The sequence below is a fragment of the Manacus vitellinus genome, unplaced genomic scaffold, assembly GCF_001715985.3.
Source record: "Manacus vitellinus isolate BGI_N305 unplaced genomic scaffold, ASM171598v3 scaffold_32_pilon, whole genome shotgun sequence".
Classification (NCBI taxonomy): domain Eukaryota; kingdom Metazoa; phylum Chordata; class Aves; order Passeriformes; family Pipridae; genus Manacus; species Manacus vitellinus.
Window position 1 is genome coordinate 8482136 of NW_021940460.1, and position 18454 is coordinate 8500589.

Consider the following 18454-nt stretch of genomic DNA (forward strand, 5'->3'; position numbering starts at 1 on the left):
CTTCCGCTCTCCTCCTTCCCCTTCCCGGCTCTGGGACCCCTTGCTGAGGCTTCCGTGTGGCCCGAGAAACGGGCACAGTAAATACCGAGTGAGGTTCACAAGGTTCTGGTAGATCTGTCTTACACTGAGCGATGGATGCAAACGGGATGCAGGAAAACGAAAGGATTCTGCCAGTCTCGGCCCTCTTCTTTCCCCAGCTTCCCTCTTCTTTTTTTTATTATGTGATTTAAACAAAATAAGCTTCTGTGGAGTCAGGAAGTTACCTCTTTCAAGAGCTGTAAATAAGGTTTGCAGACTAGATAAGGGGTGTGTCCTGACACTTCCCTGTGAGGGTGGGGAGGCCCTGGCACAGGTTGCCCAGAGAAGCTGTGGCTGCCCCTGGATCCCTGGAAGTGTCCAAGGCCAGGTTGGACGGGGCTTGGAGCAACCTGGGGTAGTGGAAGGTGTCCCTGCCCATGGCAGGGGGTGGAATGAGATGATATTTAATGCCCCTTCCCACCCAAACTGAGATTTTGATTATCAGTAGTTTTGTTAATTATGATAATATGTGGTAATAGTTTTTGCTTTGACAACCAAAGCTGGATCTGTCAAGGCAGATGTGTGTATAAAGATATTTGCAGGTTGCAGGTCTCTCATCTCTGTTCTTTGATCTGTGGTTCAAATATAAAAATGAAGCACCAGGTGCTCAGCCCTGGGGTACCCCGAAAATACCCACAATCAGTGAGTGTCACTGGCACTTACTGGTCTGCAACCTGGCTTCCTTTACAGAGCATTATTTGCTTCAAATGAAATTAATATGATAGTGCATTTGGTGCAGAGTAGGGGAATTGCTCTGCTGGAGCTCATCCAGCTGTGAACAGCAGGTTTGATTTTATTATTATCTGCAGATGCTTTGATTTTATTGTTATTTGCAGACAACTTGCTGTCACCTGAACCCCAAACACGGCACATCATTGCTCTGAGTTCTTTTGAAAATCCCACCATTAGTCCCAGGGCTGTGTGTGTGTTACACTGAAAGGATAATTCTGTGTTATGTTCTGTCAAACATGTTGAATTACCTCATCATTCTTTAAATCAATTGCTGTTTCTAAAAAATAAGGCGGCGTTTCGTGGTTTTGACTCTTCCAGAAATTGGGATTTCCAAGGAAGAGGCGCTGGAAGCCCTGCAGGTGGTGAGGCAGGAATGTCACGGGGACGCAGCGAGGACTGCCGGGGGGTCAGGCGCCACCAGAAAGTTCACAGCCCTGGAGCTTCTGGAGGAAGAGCAAGCCCAGGGCTTCATCATCACCTTCTGCTCAGCACTGGACAACATTCTGGGAGGGGGTGTGCAGCTGTCGAAAATCACCGAGGTCTGCGGAGCGCCCGGCGTGGGGAAAACGCAGCTGTGGTATTTTTACCGCCGGGCGACCTTTGTGCGACCAAGAACCACTTTTTGTGGTTTCTCAGCAGAAATGCCCCTTCAGGAGAGGTCTGTGGTGTAAATGTTTCCCTTCTCTCCTGTTTCCCGTGGCAGTATGCAGCTGGCAGTGGACGTGCAGATCCCGGAGTGCTTCGGGGGCGTCGCCGGAGAAGCCGTGTTCATCGACACCGAGGGAAGTTTCATGGTAGACAGAGTGGTGGATATTGCAGCTGCCTGTGTGCAGCACTGCCAGCTCGTTGCTGAGGCTCAGCAAGAGGAAGGTACGTTGCTGAGTTGTTTCTTTCTGCCTGGTAGGCAGGGATGGAGAGAAACAAGTGTCTCGTGGGCTGCAGTGCTACATTTGGGGCTTAGGGAGTTCTTGCTGGCAGCCTTTTATTTCCACCTGTGTGTATCAAACCCTGGATTGCACCAGTGTCTGGAGCTGTGCTGCAGACTGAGCTGGTTTACTTTAAGAATAATTCTTTTTCTACATGATGATCTGAGGGGGTTTAGGTATGTGGGGGTTTGGTGTTTGCCTTTCCTTCTTTCCTTCTTTCCTTCTTTCCTTCTTTCCTTCTTTCCTTCTTTCCTTCTTTCCTTCTTTCCTTCTTTCCTTCTTTCCCTCTTTCCCTCTTTCCTTCTTTCCTTCTTTCCTTCTTTCCTTCTTTCCTTCTTTCTCTCTTTCTCTCTTTCTCTCTTTCTTTCTCCCCTCTTTTTCTCTCTTTCCCTCTCTCTTTCCCTCTCTCTTTCCCTCTCTCTTTCCCTCTCTCTTTCCCTCTCTCTTTCCCTCTCTCTTTCCCTCTCTCTTTCCCTCTCTCTTTCTCTCTCTCTTTCTCTCTCTCTCTCTCTCTTTCTTTCTCTCTTCCTTTCTCCCCTCCTTTCCTTCCTTTCCTTTCTCTTTAAAGATCAAATTTGCAGCTAAACCCAAACACAACTCTGTTCAGCAAAACTGAGGGATTATGTCCTATAACACAGGGTCGAGTGGGGAAAGAGAAGAGCAACAGCAGAACTTTTTGAGGCACTGTTGCTGCTCAAGCCCCATATAGTAAAACTGTAGCTGGAATTCAGCTCCTCCATAAGGTCAATATAGCCAGGCTACTTTTTTTGAGGATTTTTATTCTCTAAGTCATCAGTCTGTTGGGGACAGTGACAAAAGTTCCACGTTACTCTTGGAGAATTTATGCACCAAACTTCTGCTTGAAGTGAGGTGAAAGGACACCATATTAAATGAGCTGCTGCCTGTACATTAAACAAAGGATGATTAATAGTCCCTGATGGCCTCTGGTGGTGTTCTGGCTGGAAAATGATTTACTGGAAAAGTTCTTGTTTCAGAAATAAATGTTTCATTTTTGGAGCCCTCCCTTGGAGGCTCCGGTGTCTCTGTGTGCAAATGCTGAGAGAGCATCTGCTCACCACCTTCCTGACTTTCAAGCCAGATGGAAGGTATGTCTCCACACTTTCTACCTTGCCTGTTCTGTTTCTGGGGGCTTTGCTGTTGCTATGTGTGGAGGGCATAGCTTGGTGGAATGATGAAAGTAACAATATGCTCGTACAGACTTCTGACTCATTTATTCATCTGTTTGCTTGTTCTCAGATCATCTGAAAGCTTTGGAGACCTTCTCCCTTGAAAGTATCCTTTCTCACATATATTACTTCCGTTGTCGTGACTACATAGAGCTCCTTGCCCAGGTCTACCTCCTCCCAGAATTCCTCTCAGAGCATTCCAGGGTAAGGGTTATTGCAGGCTTATCAGAACATATCACTCATCTTCACACTAAAGATTTTTGTCTGTTGTAGTAAGAGTAACATGAGTAAACACCTTGGTACCTCGGCAGCTTGGCAGTAATGTATTGGCTGATGCCAGAGTACAAATGTAAAGCCTTCTGCTTGTTTGCTTTTTCATTCCCATCCCAATTACTCTTGAGAGTAATTTGCTTTTGCTCCCACTGCTGCCACCATCCTGAATTTCCACTTTGGATCCTGGATCTGTGTTGCCACGTGTTGTTACATTTCTGTGAGCTCTGAGTTATGAATCATCACAGAACTGCTTTACAGAAGAGTCTCTGAGCCAGGTGTGCCTGTGGTGACCACAATGATGGGATCAGAAAGGCTTTCTTTTGTCCTAGAAGATCACTGAGGACCAGAAACATCCCACAGCATCTTGGCATCCAAAAAGTGACTTTTCTCCTTCTTTCCAGTACATCTTCTGTTGCTACAAGCAACCAGAGCCTGCAGCCTGACTCTTGGGTGGACTACAGCCAGAAAGTTTCCTAGTACCCCATGTTTCAGAGAAATGCTATTGTAAGGCAGACTATCACCACCTCCCTTCCAGATTTCCAGATTCTGCACAGCAGATCCCTCCCTGTCAGGATCTGGGGAAGGTGGCTGGTGCCTCGTTCCACCAGAGCACAAATCCCCGTTGTTTAGTTAGATTGTCTTTTGCATATGTTCCAAAATTTTCATTTTTGGAAGCTGTTGTGTTCCTGAAGGCGCAGATGGGGGCCTCACTTTTGCTTGGTGTAGTCTGGTACTTCCCTTTCTCTGCCAGGTACTAAGGGTGCCCTGTTGTGTTTGCTCTTGTGGAAAGTACATGGCTTCATTAGCACAGTTACACTGGGCTGCAGCTCCCTGGTACCATCTGTGCTGATTTATCTGTGCTTGGCCTGGAGCCTGAAGTACTGAAGGTTGCAGGAGAACCATAAGACCTTCTGCTGATTCCTTGGACAGGCTATAAGTGACTTGACAGATTGCTCATTGCAGTCCAGCTCCATTAAAATTAGTCTGATCCCTCTGGAGCCCAGTCTGGGACCACAGGGAAACTCCAGGGTTTAGGTTTGTTTTTTTTTTTAAGAGAGATAGTTGTAGAGATTTAGAGATAGGGTGATGTAGAGATCCAAATGTGTCATTTGGAAATATGAATTAATTTGAGATCTTGTTATTAATATGAGAAAAGCTGTTAGAAAATATTCTTATCATAATAAACTGAATTCTTTAAGGTCTGGTAGAGCCAAGCTGACATGGAGAAGGAAGATATTACCAAAGCCCTACTTCTAATACTTTAAGTCTTCTTGTTTGCTATTTATAACAAGTGCAACTGGGAGAAAATTGACTAAATTGCATCCTACCTGGACATATTCATCTGATAGACAGGTTATATAACCATGTATACATTCCTTTATAGCATGAGTCATGTTTATACTGTTAAACTGATTGCTCATAAAGAAATTAGGCATGAAGAAGATGTACAGGCTCATAAAAAAGAATCTGTAGGAAGGAGGAAAAATGAGAAAACAAAAGAATATCTTCTTTTGATTCTAACTATTTAATCTTCTTTTGCAAATTAAGTTTTTTTTTTCTTTTGGAGGCCTGGGGCCATTTCACAGGGTGATGTTTATGCAGTCTTGTATGTTCCAGTAATGAGTTAAATCAATAATACAGAAAATCAGGGGGTTTTTGTTGTTTCCAATTTGTTATCTTGTGCATTAATGCAAGAACTTGTAGATACTGAGGATTTGAGTGACATCTGAACATGAAGGCACTGTAAGACCATCCATCTCCCTCCTGTATTCCAGACAAACTTGGGTCATCAAAACAACTACAACAAATGAAGTTAGAATAAATCAAAATCCCAGACTAATGTTTATACAGTGTCTTGAGGGTGATGAGCCAGCAGCTGCATCGTGCTCTGACTTCAGCTAATGGTTGCTACAAAAGAAATAATTCAGCAAAGCAAACATCTTCAGGCATGACAGATCCCATTGCAGTGTGTCTGGAATACCTTTAGGCATCTCTTAAACTCTGTGTTTCTGAGATCACTGATGTGAGCTGAGTTGTCTCAACAGTGACTACAGGCAGCACGAATTTTGAGTTTGGTTTGGATTTAACTTTTGAGGGAGAAGGTGAAATAAATCAGCGTTAGAAGTACAATTGAGATGTTTAATGGTTGTTTTCTCCATCTTCTCCTTTGCAAGGCTTTAAGTCCAGCTTTGTTGTTTTGTATTCCATACCAGGAGATGCAGAGAAGTCAGGTAGCTGTAAGTGAGCTGAAAGGGGACATTTGGGAGGGCAGCTCTGTGCTGGGTTAACTCATGAGAGAGCTTGGGGAGCATTTTGTTGAGCTTAGTGCAGTGTTTTGTTTGAGCTGGTGCAGCTCTGGCCCGAGCTGGTCCCTGTGCATGATGCAGCCCTGCACTTAGCATGTGTTCTGGAGTGTTTGGAGCTTGAGGCTCTTCACCTGCACTCCTTTGAGGTGCTGCTTGTCACTGATATATAGAGAGAAATAAAGGTTACGTGGTCATGCTCATCGAGGTACGAAATAGAAGATGGCCCTCACCTTCTATAAAACACTTCTTTTTAAGTGCACTTAAAAATAGGTATTGCTGCTTGTTCTCATTTTTTTATAGGATGGTAATGGTAGTTTTTTTCCCTTTCCTTCTGCATTTAGGTCCGACTGGTGGTGATTGATGGGATTGCCTTCCCTTTCCGCCACGACTTCGAGGACCTGTCCCTGCGGACGAGGCTGTTGAATGGTCTGGCACAGCAGCTCATCATCGTAGCAAACGACCACAAAGCAGCAGTGAGTCCATTAAATCCCAAAAGATGCCGCTTTGGAATAAATTCCCTACAAAGAATTAAGCAAATGTGATTTGTGATGGTCTCTGAACAGCAAAATAAAGCTGCGAGAACGTCCTCCACGTTCGTTCTCGCCAGGTTTAGTTAGTAAATGGAGGTGGATCACACAGGAACAACACCTATGAGGTGGGAAATTCCTAGACTTGCAAAAATAAGTAAAATTTGCATTAACAGCATCCTGTGGATCTTCCTTCAATGGTAGCATGTCAGTTTGCCACACTGTTTCCCAGCACTGGTTGGACAAGGAATGCTCCTTTGGTGACTTTGCATGAAAACACGTCGGAGCATTCAGCAGTTCCAACCCAACTTTCCACTCTTGGTTTAAAAATAATCCCTGGTCTTAGTGGAGAAGCTGTTCTTAGGGAGGAAAACCATTTTATCTGCTGGTTTGCCTTGCTCCTCTGGCATCCATGGAAACCCAGGGCTTCCTTCCTGGGCATTGTTTCCACATCATTGACGCCAACATGGAGGCAGCGGCCCCGCAGCCAGCAGATGGCACTGGGAAGCTGCAGCTGTTCCAGAAGTTGTTTTGGAAGTCTCTCACAGCTCAGAGAAGCATTGTTCAGGAATTAGAGCTTCCACAGCCTCAAAATGGTGCTTGTGCCTCTCTGACGGTTTCCAGGTGATTTGTGACCTTGTCACCCACAACTCTCTGGCGCAATTGGCTTTTGTTCCCAGCGGCTAAAAATAAGCCTCTCCTTGTGCTTCCACTGATAGATGTGGGAAGGGGAAGAGCCCAGCTCCGTGTTCAGACTGGGCTGGCTGCCCTTGCTCTCTCCCTGGTGTGAGTGATGGAGCTTCTTCCTGCTGCTGTGGGTACCAGGGAGATGGATGTTCCTTGGCTGCTGGGTTTGCACAGCCCCTGATTTCTTGAGTCCTCTCACTCACAGCTTGGTACCTGGTGACCTTGAACAGCAGCAGCTGTCATTGGACACTTTATTTTTCTTTGGTCGAGGGAAACATATATAATTTATCTCTTCTGAACCAGGGAGCAGTTTAGTACAAAGGCTTGCTAAATAAACTCTTGCTAAAGGAGTGATCAGTCACAGCTTCAGGGTGACTTCAGTTGGTGCCTGGGTTAGTTCCATGAGCCTGTGAGCAGGCTAAATCCAGCCTGCGTGCCAGGGATTGCTTGCCAGGCAGCCTGGATGCTCTAATATGGTAGGAAGTCAGGCCCTTGTGTTTCTAAAGCTGGACTCAGTGGGCTGTGTGAGGATGCCCAGCCCAGCCCTTCTTCAGCAGTGAGCTGGGGAGCCTATTTGGGGCTGTTACCATCCACTTGTGATGAGTTACTTCTCTAAAATGTGCAATATATGTCCTGGGCTTTCAGCTGTGTAAATGTTTTGGGGTGTGCCCCGTGTGCTCAGTGGAAATGTTTGCTCTCACACACTTGCTCAAGCAAGAATCCTACAAGCTTCTCAAACAGTGAAACCCCCTGGGGGTTTAAGATAGGTACGATTTTTTTTATTTTTATTTTTCATTTTTAATGAACTTTGTGATTAATATTCCTGGCTCTTTTCTGTCTCACCCACCCCCACTTCTACCAGGGATCTAACCTAGACTGTCTGTGAGCCTCCCACGAGTGATTCGTGCTGCGAAAACACTCCCCCGCTCTGTCTGTTCACTTTCATTCTCTTTGTATATTGTACCCACTTGTGCATTTTTAGACTACAAGGCACAGAAATTTGGTTAATCACCGGGCTAATGTGTGTTTTGGGCAGCACCACCAAGTTCATTCACCCCCAGTGACTGAGAGCTCTCTCTTCATGGAGCGCCAGTGCATCTAAACACAGCTCCAAACAGTATTTAGGGCAAATGCAGTGGGATAAACAAGTTGTTTGGAGTTTGCATTCCTTGGGAGGGGAGAAATTTAGGTTTCTTCAAAGTCATGAATGAAAGAAATCTCCCTTCCATTCAAAAATGCATCTTGCAGGGTCCTCTTATTTTGTTTTGAAAACATGAGGTGCATCTACATTTTCTTCTTGTTAACACAGAAGATTCAGCACCATTGCCAAGAGTTTTGCCTGAGCAACTACTTTATCAGCAAAAGCTTTTTGAAAAATCCCTCTCTTCCCTCCCACCAATATGCTGGTTTCCTGGAGGTTTTCTTATTTGTTTTGCTTCTCTTTCCTCTTTTAGGTGGTTCTGACAAACCAAATGACAACAAGAATCGGGCAAAGCCAGTCCACGTTGGTACCTGCTCTAGGTGGGTGTTTAGCTTGTGAGTTGAAAGCTGATATGTGGTTTCCTTTCCTTTGGCATCATATACAAAGGAAATGAAATTGCTGCATCTCCACAGTGCAGCAGAAGCCATGGTGAAAATATCAGACCCATCTGGAACTGCTGGCATGGTGGAACTCTAGAGCAGTGCTGAGCTAGGGCAGCCTTGTGGTTGTAATTAAAAGTATCAGATTTTGTTCTGTTGCTGAGGGGTGGTGTGCAGATTAGACTCCTGGTTAGATTTGTGAAAAGAGATTATAAATATGCTTGAAAGTCATGACATTTTCAGATTGCAGAAACTCACGGGTTGAGAGCGTGGATGGACTTTTTTTTTCCTTTTTAACCCAAAATTTGTAATACTGAATTTGGTATTAGATTTAACAGTATTCCTTAAGATGACAGACCCTTTCTGGGGAAGCACTAGGAACTCAGAGCTCTCTGAGTAACTGGGTTTTTAGATGTGCAGCTAATGGATTGCACCTTCCCCTGAGGATCTTGTGGATTTACCTGTAACAGCTGAGGAGGGCACTGTCCCTCCTGGATGTCACCACCACACCCTGACCTGTTTGGGTGATTGTCTCCCAATCCATTTCTCCCAAAAGTGGCCAAGTAATCTTGAGCTGTTTCAATAATAAGTAAACTCTGATAAATCAATAATATAGTCTGAAATTGGCTGGTAAATGATCATCCAAAAAATGTGCCTGGGAGCAGTAAACCTCGAGCAGGGATGGGGTGATGAAGAGGTTAAAGCCCTCAAAGAAGAACTTTGCTTAATGGTTGCACACCTCAAACTACGCTGCAATTTGCTGAATTCCCTGAGAACCATTCGCTGCCTCTCCAAAACAATTTAAATTGTTTATTTTCCCATTACCCTTGAACACGTTCCATTAATTATTTGCAAAGGCATTTCATATTTGCTGCATCGCTGGAACTCTCTGCAGTTATGATGGAGAGGGAAGTTCTGTGTGGGATCCTCAGCCTGCCCAGAGCCAGTTTAAGTGGGTTTTTTTTCCAGGCTGCTCAATTTTGCCCAGTAATGAGCAGAGTACCTCATACAGACTCATCTGCTGCAGTCACAGGGGAAAAGAGAACAGTTCTGAAGCAGAGATTTCAACAAATTAAGGAAAAGTTCAGCGTTTAAATCTTATTTCAGGTTGTAACTTCGTATTATTTTATGATTCACTTAAAGGGCACAAATTCTCTGTGCACAGGTTCAGTTTCTGTGAGCTAAGTAATGATTCCCCTGTTCTGGAGGGGAGGGAGAAGGGGACAGTACAAAGGCAAAGATGTTCCCAGTGTCTGTACAGGCACTGAACCATTTGGCACAGTTGTAGGGTAAAATGAACAAACACAGACCATCTCCTCCAGGAATGTGAGGAATGTGGAATTTGGAGCTGTGATGGCAGACCCAGCTCCCAGGATCTGACCCTTTTTGTCAGTTTTGCCTCTTGCTCTCTGATGGATTATTTTTGGCAGCCTTTCTGGCTACAAACTCAATTAAAGCTAATAGAGCCTGTCTTTTTTCACTGGCCAGCATTGTTTGGGAGCTGTTGTGTTTGTTGAGTCATAGGGACAGTAAAGAATGTGAAGACATTCAGAGTTGGTTATAACTCAAAGATATCATGTATTTTTTCATTATAATTCAAAGATATCATGCATATTTTCTTTCACAAACATTTAATTTGGCATAACCTCACGTTGAACTGATTGTGATTCTCACCAGAGTGTGTGTGACCACACAATATCGTTAAACTGAGTGGTGTGTCCTCCTTCAAAAATTAAACTTTGTACCAGTTGGTAAAATATTTAAGCAGAGAGGAACCCCCCTCATTCTAAACAGCGATATCTCAACTGGAGCATTTCAGAGTGGTACAAAACTCTTTTCATTTTAATGTGAATTTATGCCACAGACTCGGTGCAAGTATTGGGCTGGTGGGTTATAAGGTGATTTTTGTGCCCCACTCTGAGGAGATGCTTTTTCAACAGTCTCATCATAAATCCTAAAGAACCTCCCACTCCTCCCCAGTTGGTTGTAGCCAAAGGAACTATTGAGGGAGGAGTCAGCACCAAGCCCCCAAGTAAAATTAATCAAACCTATTGCATCCCTTAAATAGCTTTTTTCCCCCCATTGATTGGTAAGCCTAAGAAACAGCTTTTTCTAAGATTTCATGAGAGCATTAATCTCTTAAGTGTTATTCAGCTCCTGAGCAGAAGGGAAGGTCTTAATTATGACAAAAGAAAAAAAAAGAAAGAAAAAAAGCACAGATGCTGCAAGGTATTAAGTCAAGAGCTTTGTGAAGGGGGCACCTTTCTTTCCCACTACTGATAGCTAAGCTGGGTGTTCCTAGACATTTCTGCTAGATATATTTAGAAAGGAGGTCAAATATTAATCTGCAGCCAGTTTAGCTCAGAAATATCTCATTTTACAGTAGCATTTTTCAATCCAGTTGGAAACGTGCCGGTGTGGAATTTGTACCCATTGTAAAATGTGTTCTGAGCTCTGACTCGGAACCGTGTCTGAAAGCCAAAATCTTTAATCTCAGCTTAGATATACAGTGGAGCAGGGTCTGGCAAGATGCCCAGAGGGTCTAGGTCTTCATTACAGCAGAATCATATTTTTTCTTCTCTGGGCTCTAATGAATATCAGAGCACAGGGGGCACGTGGGGCTGGAGATGTGGTTGGAGAGCAGGGAGTGATTCCAGGGGCTGTGGGCAGGGGAGCAGGAGAGAGACCTGGAGCACTTAAGCAAAATGACTGGTTTAAAATCCATCTTTTGACTGTCTCCTGGGACAAACAGACATAAAACTGTCTGTGCATTGACTGAGCTTGTGGTCAGGTGTGAGCTGAAACAGTAGGACTGTTCCCCTGAAGCAGGATAACAACCCAGACTTCCTTCTCTCCTTCCACCACGCCCCCCCTGCTCCTTGCTTTTGGTTGTGTTCTTTTGCATTTTGCTGTCAGAAGCAGAAGACTGCTTCAGGGGCCCTTAATATTTTAATAATCATTGACTTTCTCCCAAAGCTGGTATCCCAAAGGGAGTGATGTTTGCTCATAATTATGCCTGAGAGACAGAATACTGCAGTTTTGAAGTAGGATTTAGACATACTCACTCGACTTCTTTAGTAGTAATTAGACAAATCTTTTCTTCATGCTGCCTGTTTTCAGGATTTGTCTAGTACCTGTCCTTTATTTGGCACCTATAAAATCTTTCTACAAATATGGGAGCATCACACCAAGATTCCTGTAAAACACACTGAGTACAGAGGTTATTCCTTGTCTTGGTGTATTAGTTGTGAAATCCTTGTACGTATGAAAAAGATGTGATTCATCACTGCAAGTAAAAGCACATATGTTTTAATCATGGTGGGGTTTTTTTTTTGGAAGACTTGGTCTAATTTCAGCATCAGATGGTGCTGCTGGTGTAGGAGATTACTAAAATGGCCTGTCATTTTGTGTCACTCAGGAGAAAGCTGGGGACACGCCGCCACCGTCCGTTTAATCTTTCACTGGGACAACAGTCAGAGGTAAGTGAAAATCAGAACAGAAATCATAATAATGACAAGTGTGACACTGGGGAATCTTCTTAGACTGACCATAGCAGCCAAGCTGGGATTTGAATTTGGTTTCTGGCCTCAGCCTACTGAGGCTTAAGAGTTTTCTTGCTCAGGCTGAGCCAGAGTGGGCTGAACTGTCAGGCTCCTCCTCCCCTCCACAGGTCACCTTTCTGACCAGATGCCACCTCTCATCAAAATATAACATCCTGATGGCTGTTGTTCAGACACGAGGATTTAGGGTCTGGTGGCTGAGTAGACATTTTTTTTGTTACTCTCTGCATTCTGTAAGCAGGGAAGAGAATTTCTTTGCCTGGGTGTTTTAGGCCCCAGTCAGTACAAAGCCAGGGATGCCAAAGAAGGCTTTAAAGCCACCAAGATAGTGACCCTCAGGAAGGTGGGCTGTAGCCTCAGGGACAGCCTCTGGACCCTTCTGCTTTGGGATGCAAAGCTGGACAGAAACCAGAGACCAAGTTCCAGTGACCTGCAGAGAGGCAGAAAGAGCTGCACTGACAGGCAAGGCAGGGCTGAGCTGTGGAGGGTGGGTTTAGACACCCAAAAGAATGAGGGTGACCCTTCTAAAAACTGTGTGAAGTTCTGTCTGTTGCAGTGAGATCTTCCCTGTTTCCTGCTTCTTTTTTCTCCTCTTCACTACATTGCAAGGTCATTTCTCTTTCCTGGTCAGTTAAATTTGTCTTGTGTATACTATCACCGTGCAGCAGCTTGAGATTAAGGAGCTGTGCTTCAATTCCCTAATCTTCTGCAAACAGGGAACAAAAATGCTGCTGGAATGTTGTTGTGCATAGTTTTTGCTTGTTGAATTTGAAAGAGAAATGCAGTGACACTTTCTTGTGGGGTTTTGTTTTTAAATTCTAAGTTTGAAGGCAATGCAGAGTGATTACAGCAAGCTGTTTAATTTGGAATTAAATTAACATCGCTGATTAGTTAACAGCCTTTATAAGACAGAAGTTGCATCAACATAATGATTGCAGAGTGAACAAAAGTTAATTTTATATATCAAAAGAACTTTTTTCTTCTGCAACAGAGCTAGGAAGTCTGCAGATACAAGTTCCAGAAAATAAGCCAAAGACAGGCAAACGTGGCTTATTTAATGATCTAAATCTGCAGTTTATGTGGAGCAGGGCCTGCAGAAACAGCAATTCTGGTTACAAATGCCTCTGTAAAAAGCAGAAATAACTCAATGCTGTTGCATTTTTACATAAACTGCCTCATGATCCATCGTAGTTTTGTTGTTAAATTGTTTTTATATTACATTGTCGAGGCACGAAGACCATTTGAGAATCCATTTGCCTTTTTTTATTTTTTTTTTAATTTTTCAAATGTGCTTTGGCCAACTCTGATCCCTGATTCCTTTCTCTCTACTACTGCAAATGTCAGAGCTTAATTCCAAGGGTTCTCATTGCTGGGAGGAAAGATCCTGTTGAGTCAGAGGCTCCAGCTGAGCGCTTGTGAAAGCGTGGCTTCTGCAGCTTCAGATTTGGGCAATTTTGTCAAGTGTAACCCACCACTTCAATGTTCTGAGGAATTCCCTGTGTAGCTACCATGAAGTGGCAGCGTTCCTCAGGCTGTAATTACGTGCTCTCTAATAGAATGGCACCTCAGGGAGGAAAAAAAAAAAACCCCAAAATAATTAACGGGATTTTTGGCAGGGTGTCTTGATACAGAGAGCAGAACATTTCCTAGGTTGGCTTGTGTAAGTTTTGGGGAGGTGGGCATGGAGCAGACTGGCAGCCCTGGCACTGGTTCAAAAACCTTTTGCTTTTGAGCTGCTTTGCAATTTTCTATCAATATTATGCAAGCATTTACTGAGCTGTACAACACAAATCAAAGGGTATTGCTTAGAGCCTAAATGCCCAAAATCAGGGAAGTGTCAGAGGAGAAATGAAAGGGAAACTGTTTTCTCAAGGTTATGCTGTATGTCAGTGGCAAGGGCAGGCTTAGAAATAGAACATCATCTTCTCCAGCCTCTAGGTTATATTGACAGGCTTATGAAATCTCTGGAAAAAGCCTCCCTGGAAGTACTGAAATTCTTGAGGGTCTCCCCCAGCTTAAGAGAGGTCAGTGAACAAATGATTAATGGAGTAGGAAGGAGTTGTGCTCAAAAACCTTTTTTGTTTGCATTTTAAGAAAGCTACATTAGGAATTAATTCATAATGAATATTGTTCCAGAAATGTCATCAAATACTGTGATGAAACAAGGCTAATTAATCATTCACTCCTTTTAGTAGGTCTACATTGTGTGTGAGCTGACAGGTCATGTAAGGATGGGAATTTGGCATCCACAGTTTAAATGACCTATATGAAAATACATACCTAAGAATCCCACTGGTACCTACCCCAGGATTGTGGGAAAACTTGGCTCCAGTCATTGGGTTAGTTGGAATTTTTATTACTGTATTCACTAATCATAATTTACCTGCTTTTTTTTGTTTTACCAGATTGGCAACTTTGTACAAATCACCGAGTCAGAAGGAGGCAACAATCCCCTATCACATCACAGTCAGTATTGCTTTTGGGGTGGAGAGTCAGAGAGGGGAGCACAGTGGCAGCTGTAAAGGGACTTTCAGACACAGAGATAAATCTGAGAACAATGTTTGCTTGTTTGTAGGGTTGCCTTCTGAAGGTAACCAGTAATACTGGAATGTCTCCAGATTTATGAGTGTTTTGCACCTCTTCTCTTTAGAAAAGTGACCCAGCAGTTAGTCCCCTGAGTTAAAACATTTTGATTTCCAGATCAAACTTACAGGCAGCCTGTCCCCATCTGCTCTGCTGCTAGTGCTGCTTATTTTATCTGCCCTTGATGTTAACTTGTGGCCTAAGTGCAGTTAGTGAGGAGAATGGGAGCCTTCATTTGGGAGACTTGAACCAGCCAGGCTGTTTTCTCCCTTCTCAGGTAGGCTCTTCTCTTAATCTCTTGCACTTGGGTTTATCTTTTTAGGACCAGGATGACCAGAACTATTCCAGAGGTCTCACCAGTGCCATATAGATTTCCCCATCTCTGCTTTATGTGTGTTGCCTGATATAACCCAGGCTGTATTTCTCTCTTTCATGGCTCCATCCTACAGTGACCCTACACCCAGCCAATATATACAGATTTTTCTCCTCTGTCACTATCATATAAGGAGCTTCCAGCTTATGGCTGGAGACCTCATTCACCCCTAGTTAAATCCTGTGATTATTTCCTTTTGTGGAATGCTTAGATACATATTAATGAGAATACATGCTGTCTAAGCTGTATTTAGGTTTAAAAAAACCCTCACCACTCCACTCTTACATCTTCAAATGTCAGATCCATAGGTACATGCCATAACTATTTGCTACGTGTCCTCATGGAAACACGTTGCCATAGCATTTCCTGCAGATTTTAATGCTGCCATAAGATGAGATCTTCAAACTTTCCAAGAGAAATCAGATTTTTCTTCACTCCTGGGTGTATTCACCTGGACAGGAGAATACACTGCAAATATATACTCTTAGCTCTGTAAAGACTGGAAGGGTAAGTGGGGCTACATCCCAAGGTTGTTTGGATCATGTGATGTGAGTCCTTTTTCTCCAGCTGACAAACAGATGGATTTTATCTTAGACAGTTTAATTGCCTTTTCCTTTTAGTTTTATATGCACCATAAAACAGCTATGCTCTCTTCTGTGTGAATGCACACAGGCTTGAAATACGGTTGAGAGTGAATCCCAATCAAAGATTAGTTAAAACTTCAGATTATCCCTGTGTTTTTCCCCTTAATCCTGATGAACTGCTTCAGCAGATGATTCCTTTAAGTAAAAAATGTATTATCCCTGTTTTTTTCATGAAATTCAGGGCTGATGATAGCAGTCTGCTGTTATCATTTCTCATTCCCATCTCTGTGGTTAAACTGGAAGACGTAAATAGATGTGCACTGTTTCCAAGTCAGATTTAGCACATCTATGTATAACCAGCATACAAAAAAAAAAGATAATTAAAGAAATAATAAATTCCTTAAGCCTCAGAAATGTTTAGACTTGGGCAAATGAGGTACCACTGACAAACTGGCTGTTCAGGGCCTGTAAGGCAATGGAGAAATGTTTAACCATGGCCAGGCTTTGGTTCTTTTTTATCCGTGTCCTTTCCAACCCTCTGGAGAGTCAGTCACCACTCTGGGGGCTGTGGAACACCTCTCCCATGAAATCCTTTCTTTCACAGGCTGATCAGGATTCATTCTTAAATGCAGAGTATAGAAATGTAAATTGATTTATGCACAAGGGAGTCAGTGGCTCCGCTGATTCACCTAAATTTCCCAGGAATGTGACCTGATTATTTCATGGTGAAAGATAGAGACCCGGGACCTCTATTCCGGGCAGGAACTGTCAGTGTTTCCCTGAACTGAGGAGGGTCTGCCAAGTTAGCAATGGGAACACTGCTCAAGTAATAAAGCCATCTACCTCTGCCAGCCTTGCTGCAGTGTGTAGATGCCAGAGGACATTAGGGAACAATTCAAAATGACAGGAGACTGAGCTTTGTCCTTGGTTCCAGTAGCCACCTCCCCACCATCTAAAACCCACTAGCAAGCCTCAAAAATATACACAAAATTCATGTATTTTCGAGGGTGCATGCCTGTAACCAGTGTGCCAGACATCCATACTAGGCAGCCCACTTTATCATGTTCTGGCCTTTATAACCATTGGAATGCTTTTGCTGGGAGTCAGCCTGCTGGATTAAGTGGATTCTTGGCTACAGATCCACCTTTGTGCCTCAGGGAAATGGCAGAGATTAGATGCAAGCAGCAGTGAAACATTAAACTTGAAGATTCCCCATCAGGCTCTTTAGAATAACACTTGAGTTGCTTATAATAGCAGAGGGACTGCACAGATCCTGCCCTTGTGGCACCTCTTGCTGTTTGTTCCTTTAAAAGCCCCGGGCTGGGTGAGGTGAGGCATTCAGAAATAGAAATACAGGGATGGCAGACGTAAGCAAGACGTTTTACTTGGGTTTGGGATTGATCGTGGTGTGGGACAGGCTGGCATTTTGGAGGAGTCACATGTCTGATAGTAATTCCACCTGCTTTTTTCACACTGCACCAACCCAAAATGTCAGCGTTCCTGAAGTGCTCCTGTCCCCACCTGAGCATTTTGGATCACCAGAGAGATTTTCTTTTCTGATTGACCCCTTTTCCTCTCTAAGTCTGCACTGAGAGTGTCCCCTATGCTCCCTGCATTTGTCTGGAGATGGGAAGACAGACAGTTGCAGGTTTTCATAACGTCTCAGTATCTCCATCTGCATCCGTGACGTGTTGAACTAACTGATTTTCCAGACCTTTCTTATTTTAAAATAGTTAAAAACCATTAAATTGTGGAGCTGAAGTAAAAGAAAATACAAATTGTACTAGGTCAGATAGATCACTTCAAGCACTCTCCTGAGTAGCAGCATCTAGCTTTTCACTTCTGCATTTAGTTTTTGGCAGTTAAAGGTTTTCATCCCGTTGTGTCCCATAAATTACTATGCTGGAACAGTCTTTGCAGTCTACAGACTGATTCAGCTCTGCTGTTCTCTTACGTCTCATTGATGTTTTCAGTTCATTAAGTAGGTACATGGAACAAAAATATCCTAGGTTGTAGAAATTCACAGTTTTGTTTCTGAAAACGACAGAGGCAATTAATCCAGTCATCTCCCTCCTTCTGGGGGAGCTGATGGATTTGTCTTTTAATTTATTTAAATAGGCAACATAAGTGAATTTACAGAGAAGCAGTTCTTCATAGCCATAGGGGTGATTAGTAGCAAAATGAAAATGATAGCCTGGTTGGTGAAAATAAAATATCTTCAATGAAGAAAATGAGGAGACACAGTTAATAGTCGGCACGTGTGTTGAAAAGTTTGCAGTGCTGGTCTATAAACCTTCTGTGGCCGCTCATCTAAAACAAATGGCAGCCTCCTCCCTTATCCTGGTCTTCTGGGGACTAGTTGCTCATGCTTTATATCCATGCAAGCTTTAGCACATGATTTCCCTTGCATCTTCCAGCCTCATGGCTTCCGAGATGTGCAGCCTCCAGCTGTCACTCAGAACGCAGAAGGCACTGAAATGAACCCTCGGAAGCGGCCGCGGAGGGAGGAGGAGAAGCAGCAGCAATTCCAAAGTTGAATGTTAAAAAATGTGAGCTACAGGAGAGCAGTTGCACGGTGAATGTGCAACCAAAGGCAGCCTGAGAGACTCTCAACTTCAATTCCTGCTCTGGGTGTTATTTTAAGGTTAAGACTGCAATATGCAAATTTCTGAGGCAGAAGATTCCTTTGTGTGTGGTATAATTTTACTTTTATAATAAAAATCTATGTTTTCTATTACAAGGGACTTCAGGGTTTTTTTTTTGGTTTGGGGTTTGTGTTTTTTTGGTTGGTTGGTTGGTTGGTTTGGGGGATCTTTTGAGGAGGATGGAGAATCCAGCTACTTTTAAACTGGGTAAAAGCACAATGAAATGAGTGCATCTAGTACAGCACATTGAATGACACGGGTCTGGATCACTCATCTGGCTTTTTGTGCACCCGAATTTTAAGGGGGTTGGATGCAGCACTGTGCTCACCACCTGCTCAGAGCAGGGCAGGAGGCAGTGGAGCTGCTCATGGGGGCTGCAAGAGGAATGCAGCCTTCACCAGAGTGGGGCTTT

The 18454-nt window shown here is 43.6% G+C and overlaps 1 protein-coding gene across 1 annotated transcript; it reads left to right on the forward strand.

Annotated features, from left to right (window-relative positions):
* Positions 1-545: 545 nt before the first annotated feature.
* On the forward strand, positions 546-18128 carry RAD51C (RAD51 paralog C). The gene is made up of 9 exons (XM_029961298.1): positions 546-550; positions 1100-1387; positions 1514-1680; positions 2994-3127; positions 5844-5975; positions 8171-8237; positions 11716-11776; positions 14263-14323; positions 17815-18128. Exons 1-9 carry the CDS (start codon positions 546-548, stop codon positions 17932-17934), a joined length of 1035 nt encoding a protein of 344 aa, XP_029817158.1. The 3' UTR covers positions 17935-18128.
* Positions 18129-18454: the final 326 nt, after the last annotated feature.

Bases quoted from the DNA above. Each gene is read 5' to 3' on its own strand.
- RAD51C (XM_029961298.1), top strand. The intron at 8,238-11,715 runs GTGGGTGTTTAG...TGTGTCACTCAG, and splicing joins CACGTTGGTACCTGCTCTAG to GAGAAAGCTGGGGACACGCC. The intron at 11,777-14,262 runs GTAAGTGAAAAT...TTGTTTTACCAG, and splicing joins CACTGGGACAACAGTCAGAG to ATTGGCAACTTTGTACAAAT.